Source organism: Amphibalanus amphitrite, unplaced genomic scaffold (assembly GCF_019059575.1).
Source record: "Amphibalanus amphitrite isolate SeventyFive unplaced genomic scaffold, NRLGWU_Aamphi_draft 000987F_arrow, whole genome shotgun sequence".
In the NCBI taxonomy this organism is placed as follows: Eukaryota; Metazoa; Arthropoda; class Thecostraca; order Balanomorpha; family Balanidae; genus Amphibalanus; species Amphibalanus amphitrite.
Genome location: NW_024882481.1, coordinates 82,728 through 99,813, shown reverse-complemented (window position 1 = coordinate 99,813; position 17,086 = coordinate 82,728). Strand labels below are relative to the sequence as shown.

Sequence of the window (17,086 nt, the reverse complement as noted above, 5' to 3'; positions counted from 1 at the left end):
GCCGCAGTAAGCCGATGTCCAAGAGGCCTCTGCAGGTTACTGTCATGTGCCGCGCGGCGCTGCCCAGTGCTGCAGCGCATATATCTGCCGTTGGGAGGCTCTGTCCGACTCGGCTAGACCGACCAGTACGGCGGGCGGCTGCCTGAGCTCCGCCGTCATACAGACCGCCGGATCACAGACGGCTAATGGTATTCAGCAGTGCAACTAATTACAGGACGGCGAGCCGACCCGCGCGGTGCCGAACAGACGAGCAGACGGGCCCAGCTGCGCGGCAGCCGCAGCACAGTGGCTCCGTGCGCGGTGCCGCAGGGAAATATCGACTGTCGTAATATGGGTCTGTCATTCAGTGCTGCCGCGGGGCCGTTCCTTTCAACATTTCGACGCTCTCCAGCGGCCACGATGACATGCAATACGGCCTGAGGCCATTACGGCTCGGCATATTAGCCGTCAATGTGGCGTTCCTCACAGAGTGGGACAGCTCCGAGCCGCACTGTTGACCCGGCGAGCTCGGCACGGGTCGTAATTCGCCCGCATTAGGCCGCTCTCAACGTGACAAATCGGCGCCGGGCGGCATTGGTGGCGCACGGCGGCAGTGGCCGGCCGCCGGGCGCGCCGACCATGTTCAACACGGGCCGCACCACCCGGTCAATGGCCAATGCTCATTGACAAGCGGCAATTACATCGCGCGGACAATGGCGGCGGCGGAGAGGCCGGCCGCCGGCGGCGCCTGCCGCTGGTAATCACCGTCGGCCGGTGCATTATTGGCCGGCCAGGCGAGCATTGTGCCGACCGGCGCTGCAGCGCCCGCACCTAATTGGCAGCCTGACGCGGCAGCGGACGGGTGCAGCGCGCGGCGGGCCGTCACATACAGACGGGCAGAGCAGCCGGGAGCAGAGCGGTCCGCTATCATCCACCGGGGAGCTGCGCGGCCGCGTCCGTCGCCCGATGGGTCTCCGGGGAGTGTGACCGAGTTACCCGAGCCGCGAGCCGGTCCCGACGGAGCGGCCGCGCCGCAGCCGTGATGGATCCGTCCGCTATCGCGTCGCTCGCTCATGAGCGGCCATCTGGAGCGGCGCGATTCGGCCCACATCTGAGCGTGTCGGCGGCGCCGCGAGATCCGCCCGATACCGCGCGGTCCCCGCTCGACACGCGTCGTCTCGCCTGCCCGGCTGGGGTTGGCTCACGGCGTCGTCTCGGCTTGCTCCGCGCTCCCCCCCCCCCATCTCGGGCCGCTCCTCTCCTCCCCGACACACCTCTGCACCTACCCGAGGCGCCATCCCGGCACCTCCATGCCACCTCCGCGCCCTCCGCGGCCCGGTAAATCACTGCGCCGTCCGACAGCCGGCCTTGGAGCAGCCCGCACGCCGCCGATACAAATCCCAATAATAATTCGACATTCATCGCGAACCGACCGGCTCAACTGGCACATTCCTAAATGAGATGGATGTCTTATTGCAGCGAGCTCTTATAAGGCGGCGCGGCGCGGCGATTGGATCTGTGCAGCGGAGGTCGGCCTGCAGCGGCCGCTCGCTGCAGAGGAGGCGCAGCGGCGCGGCGGGCGGAGTCATGGGCCGCTCACCGTGCCGCCGCGGCGCGCTGTCGGCACGGCAGCTTTAGAGCCCCCATAGGATGGACTCTGTGTCAGCGACTGCCGTACGGAGCCCGTCACCGTAAACCTTCAATAAGACGAGTTATTGGCGGCTGTAAATAATAAAAGAGGACTGTATTAAAGACGCCGATTGGATGCAGAGTTTTGCATTACCGGTTTTAATCAGAATGTACCAGGACAGACGGCCGCACGGGAGTAAAATATTGCACCCGGACCCGGCACGGATTCCCGGCTGAGATACGATGGATGAAAAATGCCGGCGAAATTCGCCTCTGATTGCATTCGGCCCGGTGGCGCATCTATCAGGGCGGTGAAAAGTGGCGAGATGGGCCGGCGGCGGCGGCACGTCACGTTCTTTCTCTCCGTGTCGCGGTCGGTCCCGCGGCGCTCTGAGACTCCCTCCGGGCCATCGGCGGCGGTCGAGTGTAGTTGTGCAATGCATCAGTGAGCGCGACCGATCCATCACTGCGGCCGCGGCGCGGTGCTCCTGGGAGCGATGGTCGTCGCCGGCGGTGTCCTCCGGGGGACCGCTGAGACGCCGAGGGCGCACACGTCGGCTATCGTCTAATGGGGCGCACTATCGGCCGGCATCCGCCCGCGGGGCGCCGCGGGGGCGTCGGCGGCTGATGGTCGGCGCCCCGCTCCGTCCCCGGTGGGGTGTGGTTCGGACCGCTGAGCAGCCGATGCCCGGCTCCTCTAATTGGGCGCCGCGCGGCCGGAGACCGTCCTGATGACAGCGCACACCGGACTGGATCAAACCCACCCACGGCTCTGAACCGGGGGAGGCTGGACGCTGCAGAGCGGCTAGAGACCCGTCCCGTCCGGCTGAATCCCTTGATGACAGAGCCCGGCCGACGTCAACAACTCGCTAATCGTTTCCGCCGCTGGGCCGATAATTGTCATTGTTATGGTGGACCAGCCGTCCGGCCGCGCAGAACTGGCCGGCAAAAGGGGCCGCGAGGGCAGGTGATGCCACCCTACTCGGCGCGCGCCAGTTCGTCTTTTGTGGAGCCACCAGCCGGCGAGCGGCAGCAATGGCGCAACGGGACGGCGGCAGGCGTCCGGCACTCGACGGGGTGCCGTCCTCGTCGAAAGCCTGTCCTACGCCTGGCGACATCAAAAGCCGACGTGGGCCGGCGTCTGTCCTCTCGCCGCCCTTTGTTGAGACTCGGGCGCTACCTGGCCGCGGCGCAGCGCGCTTTCGCTCCCCTCGCGTGACCCACAATCCGTGACGGGGAGCTCACGACGGCACGAGATCGGGCTGGGGATCTCCGGATCTTGTCCAATCTCCCCTCTCCACCCTCGGTCCGATCAACCCGGCCAGTGACCGCCGTCCACCGGCCGCGACGGACAGGGACCGTGGCACAGCCCGGCGACGCAGGGAGGATTACAGACGTGATACGGGATTACACCGGTCGGTCTGTAACGATCCCCTGCGAGCCGTGTACCCGCGCGGGGGACGACTGTGGCTCCGACCCCGCTGTCACCTGTCACCTCCACCGGTGGGGCTCTGCGTCGCAAGGGACAGCTCCATGGCTGTGACTTTTCCCTCACGTTGAGGAATCCAAGGGGAGTGACTGGGGGACGCGAGGGACCCTTCCTGACCAGCCCGTCTGTGCTGCGTAACCCTGCAGGAAGACCTGCAGCGTCAATCCCCTCTGACTGACCTGTCTGTGAGGATGCGCAGCGAGCGGTGGCTCATGCAGTTGACGCTCCAGTCCGTGTTGCCGTGTTCGTTGCAGATGGTGATGGAGAAACGGCCGAAGTTGGCGCGCACCACGTGGATCACCTCGCCCTGCTCACAGCTGAATGTGAGGTTTGAGTGCTCGCAGGCGTAGGCGGTCCGGTAGCGAGGCCCAGCTGTGGAGAGGGGATATCGGGTCAGACATGCATTCTAAGACACTGAGAGCACGCACACGGGGTAATGAGCCCGAGCTGAGCCGTATGAGGGGACACATGCTGAGCGAAGGCAAGAAGTCTTTGTCGAGGTAGTAGGCTCGTACACAGGTGGTAGTTTTAACTGTTCATGAGGAAACTGAAAGGCTTGTTTGCTTAGTGTTGAAAATGAAAATATGACGAAAAGCACTCTGCCTGCAACAGCGATGGCGTTATTAGATGGGGACGAGCGGCCCATTTAATCAGCTGACCACTCTAGCTGAAGGCCGTTTACCTCGCTCGATAGGGAACTCAGGTGTCGACTCCCAATTACAAACGGGCCAGGCGCGAATATTAAGGGCGTATCAAGCCACCAACGGCAGCCGTAAATTTATCATAGCGAACGTTACCATCAAACGCCGGGAAAGCAGTGCTTCTCAATTTCGACCATAATCAGGCGCAAAGCGCGCGGTAATTCACCGTTCTGACAAAGGCCGTCTAAAACTGGCAGACAATTTCACGTGACCGTGGGTTTCATCGACCGCTGGCGTCAGTCCATTCCCGTTCGACATTATATATAGGGACAGCAGGCAATATCTAACTTTTACAAACTTGGGCGAAACTTTTCTTATTTGTCATCGGCGCCCGTATTCCGGTGTATCACCATCCGCTCCGCGCCGGTCCGTCGGACCAACTGGGCATCGCAGCGCCGTCTAATTAGTTTTCTATTCACGGCGCCGGTGCGGCGGAGAGTGGACTGGTGCCCCGGGGCGTGCTCCAGAGGCGGGTACGGCCGCCGTACCGCCTCGGGCGCCTCCTCAGGGGTGGGATGCGCCGCACGTCGCGCCCCATCTCCGCCACTAGCTCGGACCGGACCTAAGACCCTGCTCCGACCCGGCTGTGGCGATCGCCGCCATTTATAAGGAGAGAATGACATCGAAAAACGACAACTCATCCCCAGTTTATCATCATTAGCTGAGCGGGGCGGAGGTGCGCCGCGCGGGCGGCCCGTCCGGCGGCGGTCGCTCGCGGCTCAGCGGCCGTCCCGAGCCTCTCCGGCCATCACCCCTGCCCCCTCCTGGCCGCAGCCGGCCCAGGTACCGAGCCATTGCTATGCCAATAGCGTCGCCACTATCAGCGCTTAGTTATATGACCCCGACTAACCGCGTTAGCGGAGCCACTTGCTGCCCGCCGAGCGGCGTCAATTCGATTCCCCGGTATTAACTGTGAATACCAACAAACCTGTGCTGGTCCCGGGCGGCGACCGGCGCGCGGCGGCGCCTCTGTCCCCGGAGGTGCTACATGCAGGTGAGAAGAGCCGCGACTGGGAAGCTTTATCATCGCCATGGTCACTCCCCCAGCTGCCTCAGCCGGCCGCCGGCCCGCCGCGGTTACAAATGGTCGCGCGCGCCGGCACTGTCGGTACCCATCAGTATGCACGCTGCAACTCGGCACGGAGGTACCGCCGAACCGCGGCGAAACCGGCGCACCGCCGCCAGTGTGGCGCGGCACCGCCTCTGACCCCGGCGCGGAGAGAGGAATCCCGACACGACCAGCGTCATCTGCCACCCGCCGGACGTCCTGCTAAGCTCAGTCCACCGGCGAGTGGCGCCATTCAGACGGTATGAAGTCGTGCCGGCCGTTGCGGATAGGGCGTGGGCCGGCGCCTCCCCACTGACCCCCAGCGCTGGGTGACCTTGTCAGGAAGCCACAGACGGCGTGCGGAGGCGGCGGCCGGCCGCTCAATGATCCCAATTCAGCCGGTCGGATGCCGACCGCTGGGAAGGGGCCGCCATTAGGGTCGGCCGGTGCGACCTGCGCCGACCCGCCGCCGCCGCCGCCGCCACAGACGCCATCGGCTAATTGTTTGTTCCTGCTCAACCTCGGCCGAATCGGACGGCGGCGGTTTCCTTTGTCGGAGTCGGTCGGTTGATTACCATTTGATTGTCGGCCGCACACAGGCGGACGAGAGAAAATGCGCCGGCTGCGGTGGCTGTGGTGACGAGGGCAGGACGGGCGCACGTTTGCCCACACCGGACGCGAACATGCGTGATACGGCGCTATAGACTGCGGCACAGTTCACGTGACCGCGAGATGGCCATCCTCTGAGCCACTGGACCGTTGAGCCGTCCGGTGGCACAAAAAGGGCATTCAGACAGGACATCACAGGATGTCACAGGCCGTCACGGGGATCAGGGGCGTCACACACACCGGTGGCACGTCGAGCCGGGACGGGCCGCAGGGGAAAAACGCGCGTGCAATGCGACAGGAGAGCGTAGCCAGGCGACTGTCTCTGACGACGAACAATGCCGGGAAGACGGTCGGACTGCGCGTTCCCAGCGGAAGGCAGCTCGTCAGCGAGCTCCGAAGTCGTGTCGCCACCAATTACACAACGCACCCGTCCGCGGCCCGAGCAGCCGACATTGTTCTGATTGAAAAAGTTTCTCAATAATCTCGGACACGCTCCGGAAGGCGGCGCGTCGCTCGGGGTTTGAATCGACGCTCTGCGTCCAGTGGTCCATCTAACGCACGCTACTACCAGCCGGCGGCGTAGGCGACAGCCCGCCCAGCGCCGCTTTCAGGCCGACCCACCCACTCCGCGTCCAGTCTGCGCCAGTCAGAGCCGGGAAATTGGGCGAGACTCGCCTAGTGGCGGCCGTAAGTCGAGCCGTCCGCGGGTGAGGGATGTCTCCATCTCTCCCCGTTCGTCGACCCATTTAATTTTCCGCGACGACGCGAACCCGATATCCTCGCGCTGTCTTGTTCTCGGCGCCTCGTTCTTCAAACCCCACGGGGAGGCTCGACTTTTTACAGAGCACCGTGTACCCGAGCCGCTGTCGGCCCGGTGTGCGGGGGATCGGGGTGTCCCCACGGACCGGTCTCAGTCTCCCCAGCGTGTGTTATTACACGGGTGCCAGTACAGGCGCGTCCGCCCGCCTCCCCTGGAAAATATGCGCCACTCGTAATTTGCCTTTCCGGTCTCCCGTCGGGCCGAAGGTCGTGGGCGACCACCCGGCGGCGGGACCGGACAGCCCTTCAGTCTGCGCGCGGCCTCTCAGCCCGGGGGCGGTCGAGCTGGTGCCAGCCGCCGCTCAGCGCTGGTCTGCCGTGCGGTCTGCTCATCGGCCGCGCCCCAAGGAGGCGTAACTGAGCCGAATTCGGCGGTGGCCCGGTACGGTTCGGCGCGCGGCGGTCCGCCCACGACGCCGCAGGCGGGCAGACGACGGAAGAGCGGGCAGCCGCCGACCCAAGAGCGTCAGCGGCGTCCAGAGGCCCCTGAGAGGCTCCTAGGAGGCTCCGTGGCGGAGGCAGTGACAGCCAGGGGTCCGCTGAGTGGACGGCAGACGGCGATACGAGGGCGCCGTGTTTATCGGACGCGTGTCACAGTATCGGAGGCCGATCTGCGGTGGCGGCTGGTCCCGCTTCGCCGCGGGGCCTCTTCAGGGCGGCTCGACGGCGACCCGGCAAACAGCGGCCGGCGATTGACCCAGATTGGGGCGGCTCATCTCGCGGCAGCGCGGTGGCGACGGTCGCGGCGCGGCGCGTCACAGCGCGACCACCCGGAATGCGCCGCGTCACACGTGACACGCCATCGTCGTCTCGGCCGCGCCGCACCACGCCGCGAAAGTCGGCCGCGGCGTGTCCGTCGCTGCGGGACGTGCTCCCGTTCGGCCAGCTGACGAACTCGGCCGACCCCACCACCCTCCTCTCCCGGAGAGCGGAGTTTGGGGTAATCTCATCTGACGGGGCGCCGCGGCGGCACAGAGGCGGCCCACGCCCGCCTGTTTTGAAAACACAGAAGTTGTAATCGTGCCGTAATGAGCGCCGTTAGGTGATTGCCGGCCGAGGGTAATTGGACGGAGCTTGCCGGGGCGCGATGGGAGGGTGATAGTGACCGCCGCCGGCCCACGGGTAGCCCATCACAAACACCGGCCGAGTGGAACCGCTCGCACGCACACACACGCACACCCCGGACGGCAGCACACCCCGGCCTCTCCGGCTGGATCAGAGTGGACAAAGCTGCTGTGAATGAGGGCGGCGCGCTGTTACCCGGGCCTCCGAACGGACCACTTTGTATTGGGATCACGGCGGGAGGCCGGTGACGTGTCTCCTCCGGGCCACGCCGGCGGCGGCGACGCGCCGATCTAGTGCAGGAAAACGGTGCAGGAAACGGCCCGGCAGCCTGCCGGCCGGGGTGGACCGACCTGTGACGCTGGTGAGCGGCCTGCGCCGTCACCATTCGCCAGTGCCTGGCACAGGACGCGGCAGGGTTAAAGGTCCTCAGTCACCTCCTATATAGTCGACGGGCGAGCCCCGTTCGATGCCGGCCCATATACCAATAAAGGGTCCGAACTCGGGACAGATAACGACCGGCAGGTGCGAACGATGGCCGCTCCAAACGCCATCAGTGCGCCGAATTTGTCGCCGTCAGGACCGCCGGCCGGCCGGAGTGCGGCGATGAAATATGGGGTGCCAGATTGAGAGCTCACGGCGCGACGTTTACGGCCGACGTGGCGATATGGCCTGCGGCCGTGGCGGGTCACGCCGGGTCACTGCGTCCGCGGACCGATTACCGTTCAGGGACGACCCGGACCCCACCCCTGCCCACTCCTCCTCCCCTGTCGAATGACTCCAGGGGAACCCTCCGGCCGACTGAAGGGACCCTGAGAAGCGTCCCACGGCCCCGACCGACAGCCGCAGATGGGCCGGAATCCATTTTCAAATTCCCTTTCTTCTAACCGGAATCGTGCCACGGAATTGATATCATCCTTTCCCAGGCTGTTCGCGTGAATGGCCCAGGCAAAGCTTTGTTAAATCCGGGAACGACCCTTAATTTTCCTTTTCATGCAACGCCATAGGATTAATGCCGTACTTTACGAGGTTATGGTGAGCGCGATTCGGGTGGCGTCGGTACAATTTTCAGTTGGTTCCCTGGTGGCTCTCCCGTGCCATTGCGACTCCCCGGGAGCGGCGTCACGTCTGACCTGTCACGGCTCTGCGGCTCCGACCGCCCTCCAGTGACAGGGCAGCATCCGTCTCCGTCCAACCGCCGGCGACACTCAATTACCCGAGACAGAGCGGCCGAGCGGCGGCCGCCACACCGCCTCCGGCGTCCGCCGTCGGCCGAACAAGACGCCGAGCGCCCGTCTACGGCCGTCCATGAGCGTCTCACAGCGACGCCGAGCCGGCCGGCCGCGGAGAGCCGGCCGGCTTTTAGCACGGCAGAACGCCAGATGAGGCAATGAACTTTTCGCACGGCGTCTGGCTGAGAGCCGCGCCTTCCTGACTGGCGAGCAGCGGCGGCACGTAGCAGCAGTAGCCGCAGCACGGGGAACCGGAGCGGCCGCTAATTTGTCCGGGGAACCGCGCCGCCCGACCGACTAATCGCCGCCGAGCGCGGCCCAACAGCCCTGCTCGTAAACTGCTGGCGAGCGGGAGACGGGCCGGCCAGCGCTCAATCGACTGGTCAACCACCCCGCCGGCGAGATAAATCCCTCCCGATGGCTCATTAAAGTCTGACTAATAAAAGACGGGTTCGGTGGGCTGGCAGTTGGTCGGCTGGCCGTCAGCTCGTCTCACTGCAGGGACTGAGTTCTGGCGAAAGGAGTGCTGGCGAGGCCGTCCGCCAGCCAGCCATCCTATTGACAGGTAATTGAGCCAGCGGGGTGGACTAATCTGATCCCGGGCGCACTTCCTTGGAATAACACAGTTACTGCCGCACATCGAATATGACGGCACAGATATCTGGCGCCGTATCTCTGGGGACGGAGAGGTTTATTTGGAGAAAGAGGGAGCAAAGGAGATGGAAAGACGGAGATGAGAGGAAGGAAAGAGATAGAGGAGAATCAGAGAAGAAGGAAAAAGAAAGAGAGAGGCAAAAAGGGAGAGAGATGTAGAGCGAAAGAGCAAAACGGAAGGGAGAGGGAGAGAAGACGGCGAAGAGGGAGACGAATTGGGAGAGAGCGGAGATGAAGGGCAATATACGAGAGAAAAGCGGCGGATCGTTGAGAGGAGAGAGTGGCGTCGAGCCTGCAGCGCCCGAGATCCTGCTATCGTGGGACCATCAGATGACCCCTGCGCCGGGTCAGCCGCCGGCGGGCAAGGTCACGTGGTTTGTGGGTCACCCGCCGGCGGCGTCTTCATCTCCAGTGATGGCGAGAGCTGAGCGCACTGAGAGTGAGCCACGCAGGAAAACAGGCTCCGAGATTGATAGATAACGTCCGGTGGGGTGGCGGAGGGTCGGCCGTGCCGGCGGCCGTGACAGCGGAGCGGCGCATCGCCGAGCCATGGGGGGGGGGTGACATATACGACCGGCCAAAGGTCACGTGACGTGTCATGCAACAGGTCGGTATTTCAGCCGGACGAGCAGTCACCGGCACCAATAGAGACGTGCCACCGGCTCCGCCCTCCGTTTCGGGCCCAGCACTGCGCGACGTGGGTGATGCATACACAATGAACACGACGTAAATACATTACGATACATCAGCCGACTGATGGCTGAAGGCTGGACGGTAAAAGTAAAACCAGGCGGACACCTTCACCGGCGGAAATTAATTACGCGCGCGCGTGCACCGACTTTGTTTACCAATTAGTGAGCTATGCTGGGAGGTTCCTGGGAGCGGTGCGGTTGGGGAGTGGCTGCGTCACTACCGGACACTGCCCGCACCCCGGGCCGAATTTACTGGTCTGGGAAATGGAGCCCGCTAAATCTAATTCGCCCGGTAATAATGACTGCTGAATGTGAGAGTCGTCCAGAAAGGTCGGGGCAGGGCCTGTCGTGCGGCCGGGCCGTTGGCTGTTGGCCGGCGCTGCTGCGGCGGCCCGGCCGGCCGGCACGCCATGGCCGCATTACGGCGCGGCAGCCCGGCCCGGTCGCTCGGCGGCGCTGCCTGACCCGATCGGGCAGTCGCCGCGCCCGATCGGCGGCAAAAAGGTGTCGCGGCCGGCCATTGGCGGCTGCCGTGCCGGCCGCGGTCATTACAGGCGGGACGGCGACTGCAGCGGCGGCCGTCGGCTAGCACCGGCCGTGTCGGTGGTCGCCGCCGCCGACCGGTGCGGCCCGAGAGCGGGCCGCCGCACTCACAGCCCCGTGCGGTCGTTTCTCGTCCTCCCAATGGTGCCGTAAAAGTTGTTGATGTCGCTGCTGAATGGAAATATTGACCGGCAACCAGAGACGATGGAGCTTTTATGATTTTCAATCTCGTCTCGTAAAAGGTGTTTTGCAGTGTGGCTAAAAAGTGGAAGAGATAGCTTCTGCAGAAACCCGTAGCGCACCCATAACGGCTGAGCCGAGCGGGGCGCATCAGCTCCATAATAGCATATCAAATTGTCCCATTAGATACTGACACTTAAATGATTATTTCTACCACGTTTTTTGCCCCATAAACCGGCCTCAAGTGCCAGGAATAATACGGCCCATTTCCCGTGCAGATAACGCGTTATTGTAGGCCTCGTGCACCGACCGAGAAAAAGTGTGTGCTTCTTTTACCGTGTCGGGTCGAACGCGAAGGGGTGCCGGTGGGACCCGACCCCTGACGATAGCGGCCATCTATAATAGAGCGGCGGCGAATTGAGGCCGGGGCCACATAATACGGGGCCAGCGGCGCGCCGGTCGGCCGACGGAGGGTAATCTGCGGTTACCGGTGCCGTCCCACGATCCGCGGGCCGCAGCGGGGAGCGGGCGGCCGCGAGCCGGGACCTTGGACGGCATTGTGCAGCCGGGACGGCGGGGGCGGCCGTGCTGACACACCGCTATAGACCTCCGCCTGTCGGACAGCGTTAGCCGCGAGTGGCCGCGACGCTGCACGCTCGAGCGCCGACGAGACGGCCGTCTCCGCCCCTGGCGTCGGAGCGACACCCTGTCACAACGCCGGCGCCGACGACGCATGACCGCCCGCGCCGCCACCCCCGCCCCGCGGCGGGAGGAATATCACACTCGCGGGCCCCGCGAGACGCCGGCACTGACAGAGCCGCACGTGCGACGACATTCCGACAGGGTCACCGGCCGGGGACGGTAAGAGGCTGACACGCGACCCTCCACGGCTGGCCGGCTGCAAGAGCGCCAGGGGCAGCTGAGGCTCCTCTGCACCCGGCACCGCCGCCACCAGTCATCAGGTCGCGACACATTCATCGTTCGCCGGAGACGACAACAAAAGGCAGGGACGGGCCGCGTTGCCTCACCGGGCCTCTCCGTCCCCACGGAGCGACCTCGCCTCCGTCTCCGTCTCCGTCTCCTGACGTCTCTGTGTTGTCGACAGAGCGTGACGCCCCGCACACCTGACCTTCACCCTTAATTTACCATAAATCGTGGCCGATACTTCATTACGAGTTTTTGACTGGCGCTTCACACCTTTTGTCCATTTTTCATTCGGCGCGCCCGCTCGGGCCGTAGCTAACAGAAATGACCTTCTTCGCCGCATCTGGGCTGCCCAGGGGGTCGGACGGCGCCTCCTCTGCGCCTGTGGCTCGCCTGTCGAGCGCTTGTGGTCCGCCCATAGCGCCTGAAAAAGGCGACAGCCGCACGCGAGCCCCTTTGGTAAGCGGCGCCGGCAGGACCGTTTGCACTGGGGACATTTTTGGCCGCCCTGCCCACTAATTGGCCGCAGTCACGGTGCCGGACAAGGTGGGGTGTCGACGGGGGTGTCGGAACAAAGTGTCAGCTGTGTTTCAGCTGGACTGTCAGCTGAAATGTCAGCTGGGTGTCGGCTGGGTGTCAGCTGCGGGTGTCACCTAACTATTACATGTCCCGTCCCTGACAGCCGCAAGTTGGCTCTGAGCCGGACACGGTCAGTCGCGTCGTTTCCGTTTGGGCGCGGCAGCTGCCAGTACCCGTTCGTCATCAGCCGTCAGACTGGACACGGGACACGTCAGCGCCGTATACCAATGACGTCATCACCCCAGTGACGTCATCGGTCGGTGACACGGCGGCCGGGCGGAGCGGTAGCCAATTACCGCCGTCCTGCCAACCTGCCGCTGAGTTTTTGTCGGAGCGCCCGGCCGTTATGAGCGGAGAGCATGCGTTCACTAGAACACGCCCGAAGATAATTCTGTAGCGCCTAATTAAGATCGGCTTTACCGTGCGGTCGTGTCTGCTCGGCTCGCCGGGGCCGCCTCACTTCCACGGGGGGCGTACCTGGAACAAAAGGAGAACTTCGTTAACACACGGAAAGCGGGTTAACTGCGCGTGAGAGACAAAGGTGGTGGCGGCTGGAGGCCCTCCTCCCGTGAGATAGGGTGGCCGGAACCCGACCCAGGGCCACGCTGAAGCAGATCGGTCCGTGTCACAACTATCGGCTGCCGAGACTGCGGGACAGCCGGCCGGCCGCCGACGGGTCGCGGCCGAGCCAACAGACCCGATCGAACGCCAATAGCTGGACAAAAACCCGGCCGACAGCGAAAGTGAATTACCGACAGGACCCCGGCGGTCACGTTCACCGTACTGTCGCTCATCTCAACTCGTCTTGTCCACCCTCATCTAACCAGGTAATTAGGGATAGGACGGGACACAAAACACACCATTCAAGCACACCATTATGGGAATCGGTAATGCTCTCACAAATCCTCATAGCACGCTACCAGGAAATAAGACCACTATTATGGCGGTATTTTTGTCGGTTTCCGTTAATGGAACTAGCCGGGGTATGTCACGACGAGCTCCGGAGAGAAACTAACCGGTCACCCACCGGCATCTGGCCGCCATTCCAATCATCTGGGTCTGCCGGCGCGCTCTGGGTCGTGTTTTTCTCTAATTCCAGCGATGTCAGTGGCCGGATGCCGGCGCGGCCGCCGGCTGATACCGGAATAATCGTCCCACAAACGAACGGGCCGTCCGTCGGTCCGTCGCTCGCCGCCGTCTGCTGCGTCGCGTTCGCCGTCAGACGAGCGTCGCTCTGCCAACCGACGCTGTTCTGTCCAACATAAATCCGCGACAGGCTCGCCGGCGGCGCATTTTACTTTCTAGCAGCGGCGACAAATCAGCCGGAGAGCGGACCGTCAGCGGGCGGCCGCGCGCCCCGGCCTTCACGACACATATAGAAAATTATGGACAAATTATCCGACGGGGCCACTCGCCAAATGCCGCCGCCGCGTCGTTCTCGTCCTGTCGTCGCGTCGTTCTCGTCTCGTGGCGACGGAGGCCGCGCGGCGCAGCTGTGCGCCGATGTGTCGTCGGTGTCGACAGTAATGGAGACAAAAGGCCGACGGTGGCGGCGGCGGCGCGGGTTGGCCGCCGCGCCGCCGCGCGACCGCGTGTTCCGACCGCGCCGGCCGCGCCCGGCCATCGCGGCGAAATACGAACGCCACTAGAGGTGGCAAAATGTGGACCCGAGGACCCGGTCCAAAGAACCAGTCTGGACCCATATGGGTCCAGACCGGTTCCCGGAAATTTTCTGACGGGTCCAACCGGGTCCTACCGTAAACTATACATCTTGCACACTACACATTATTTCAAAATATGAAGTGAATGAAGTGAATGCTTCTTTGCACAAAGTAGCTTAGCTCATGAGTATTCCCAGTGGGAAATAGGCTGTTTTACATGATGCAACTAATGATTCCTACAAGTAGTTTGTATTAATTGACTTTTGGGGAACGGGTCCAACTGGTTCCGGTTCCAACTAAGACCGGGTCCGACTGGTTCCAGAAATGTCCAGCCGGGTCTGGTTCGAGTCTGGTTCCCAAAATTTTCATCTTTTGCCACCTCTAAACGCCACTGCCGTCCGGCCGGCCACTTATCTCATTGTTATGCCGTGTGTTTTTCGGCAGAGTCTGGCGCGGCGGCGAGTGGTCGGCGCGCGCGGCGCAGATGCTATCTCCGGTCGCGCGGCGCTCGCACACCGCGCGGCGCCGCGCCGCCGCGGCGCTGCCACCTTCGATAGCCATCAGAGCGGACTCAATAAAACGATAATGGGATAAGTGCGCGGCGACGACGACTGATGCCGCCGCATCCCGCGGTGCTGACTGGCAGGTATGGCAGCAGGCTGAGAGCGGGTGCGGGGCCGCTTTGTTTGAAATCCGTCCCGGTTCACGCCCGTCCGCGGTTCCACTCACCAGCCGGGCGCCGTGACCCGATGTCGGTGACCGGGCGAGCCGGCGGTTCAGCTCGCGTGCGTCGCTGCCGTTGTCGGTGAAGGCGGGCGGTTTTAGTGTCGTCTCGGGTCGGCGGACGGCCTCCTCCCGAGGGCCGCCGACCTGCGCGCCACCTGGCGGTGGCCAGGGCGGCTGCCGGGCGGTGGCCGCCCCCGCCCCCGCCCAGGTCGCGCCGCCACCGCCGCTGCCGGTTCTCACGGCCGCCGCGGGCGCCGCCGCCAGGCGCGACGCTCCGATCGCCGGATGAAGTCGCGGCCACACAATGGTGGCTGTTTTGATCGGCGATTCAGCAGGCTGTTGTGTCGGCGGATTCCTGAGAAAGCCCGGCCGCGGAGAATCGGTGATGGCGGCGACCTGCCGCGGGCGCCGGCGTCAGCCTGCCACCGACACATGATCGCCTTTTATGACCCGTGGAAGACAAACGGCCGGGCAATTTCTCCAGTATTTCTCTTTTACGATGTATTAATTCGATTGTTTCGACTGTAAATCCAAATGGAAGGGCCCGCATCCGCATGGCTGAATGACACAACATCGTATAACGAGTACGTGCCACAAGGAAACCGACTTGTGTAGTGGGTACACACGAACGGTGTCCGCCTTGCTCCTAGCCCCAATTCCGGCACCTCTGACAAACACGCTCGGACGCGGAGGCCCGCCCACCGGCGGCGCATCTGTCGGAGCCACCCATGAAATCTGTCCTGATTAGACTTTCCTTTAGCGCGCACCTATCCATCAGCGGCGGCAGACGTGCCCGCCCCGGCCGGCGGCCGCTCCATCAGCGTCGATCGCCGCGCGCCGCACGGGAGCGACACACCGGAGCTGCGCAGACACACGCAGAGAGCAGGAGGTGAGGTGGGGCGACAACGCCACGCGCCCGGCTGCCCGCCGTATACCCTCCGCGCGGTCCTACGTCCCTCCCGGCCCTCCGTCCCCCGCCCGCCCCCTGCCGGTCAGGCTTTGTCTCGGCAGGCGATGACTGATGAGCGACTTTTTGCGTGGTGATTGCGGCCGCGACCGTTCAATCGACACTACCCAGTCCGTTCTCATGCTAATGCCGATTGTTTGCCGCCCGGTGCCGCTGCACGCACCGTGATTGCTGCGACCTGTGGCGAAATCGGCGCAGAGGTGCGTGGTCGGCACGAGCAAAATTTAGGGGCAACTCTGCATCTCGACCGCAGCGCCCGAATCTCAACAGACCGTTCGGTACAGACTACCGACCATCAGGGACAGTCCCGAGTCCAGCGAGCGACTGTCCAGCGCAGCCCGTCGCCGGCGGCGGGCGTCGCCTCCGCGCCGTCGCTGGAGCGTGGGTCGTATTAGCGCCGGCCGCCGACGCTGCTGCTAATCCGAGCCAGCGGGGGCGTCCGGGCTGTGGCCGGGGCCGGACAGAGACCCGGGCCGGGCCGACATGGTGTCGCCGCGACAGGCGCCAACCGACTCTGAATAGTGACCCGCTCGGGGCTCGGCCGGGGCTGTTCGCCTGCAGTGAATGGGGTCCAGCCGGACGGTCGACAGTCGTCTGACAGCCCGTCACTCGCGGCGAAGACGTGAACAAGTCCCGGCCCGCCTGCACGCCGCAACCAATGACTCCTTCTTTTCTTTTTACCGTCGGCATTAAATGTCAGAAGTGCAGTAAAAAATCCATGAAAGCTGATAGGCACTAACAAGGGGCTGTGAAGCTGGGACAGTGCTGCCGGATCGTCGCCGGTAGGGATGGACGGCCTGGTGAGGGGCTGGGAGGACACCTGACCCACTCCGCCGCCACCGCGGAGGTCACTTTAGATCACCGGTCTGAGCCACGGGACGCACCCAGTGGAACGTAGTGCCCCGCCCCGGTCGGTGAAATTACACTCGGTGGTATACCGACGCGCCGGCCGAGGGAGCGGTAAAAAAGGCACCGATGCCACGGGCGGTCCTGCGTCGGGCCAGTCCAGACACCCGTCGAACATAAACAGCATCATCGCGCCAGGTATGCGACAGTTTATTAAGATGGATATGTCCGCGTCACTCATTTATGTATTGTTTTTATGGCGGTGCGGAGCGAGGCTTTGTTTCAAGCTCGCCTCTCGCGGCGGGTTGGCTAATTAAACGCCGTATAAGCCTGCAACAAACCTTTATGGAGGCGGGCCGCGGCGTGCACGGCTCAATACGGCAGTGGCGTGCCGGCTCGGCCGCCATTAACACTCTCATTTGCGGCCCGGTCCGACCGACTTTCTGCTTATCATTCGGCGAAGCCGAGGCGAGAGAACTGCGACCGTTTGGGACAGGGGTGGGAGGATTGATCGAAAAACTGCGGGACGGATGGGGACGACATTCATAACGGTGAGTTCAGTTGGGCGACTATGGCGTTCTAGATGATGAACTCGGCACAGCTGTCCGTAGGGGAGAGACGAGGATGGGGAAGAGAAGAAGAGAAGATGAGAGGATGAGGAGAAGAGAGAATCCGATTGATGCGGACCACACGGAGCAGCGCATCTGTCACCGCAGTAAACAGCCATTATTCAGCTGTGAGGGGAT

The 17,086-nt window shown here is 63.6% G+C and overlaps 1 protein-coding gene across 8 annotated transcripts in view; it reads right to left on the bottom strand.

Annotated features, from left to right (window-relative positions):
* Window positions 1-17,086, bottom strand: part of LOC122368894 (adhesion G protein-coupled receptor L1-like) — a 57,776-nt gene that overhangs the window by 14,893 nt on the left and 25,797 nt on the right. For all 8 annotated transcript variants that reach the window (XM_043343214.1, XM_043343212.1, XM_043343208.1 and 5 more), the window contains exon 3: window positions 3,277-3,469. In XM_043343214.1, coding sequence (XP_043199149.1) covers window positions 3,277-3,469 — 193 coding nt within the window. The remainder of the gene's footprint in view (window positions 1-3,276; window positions 3,470-17,086) is intronic.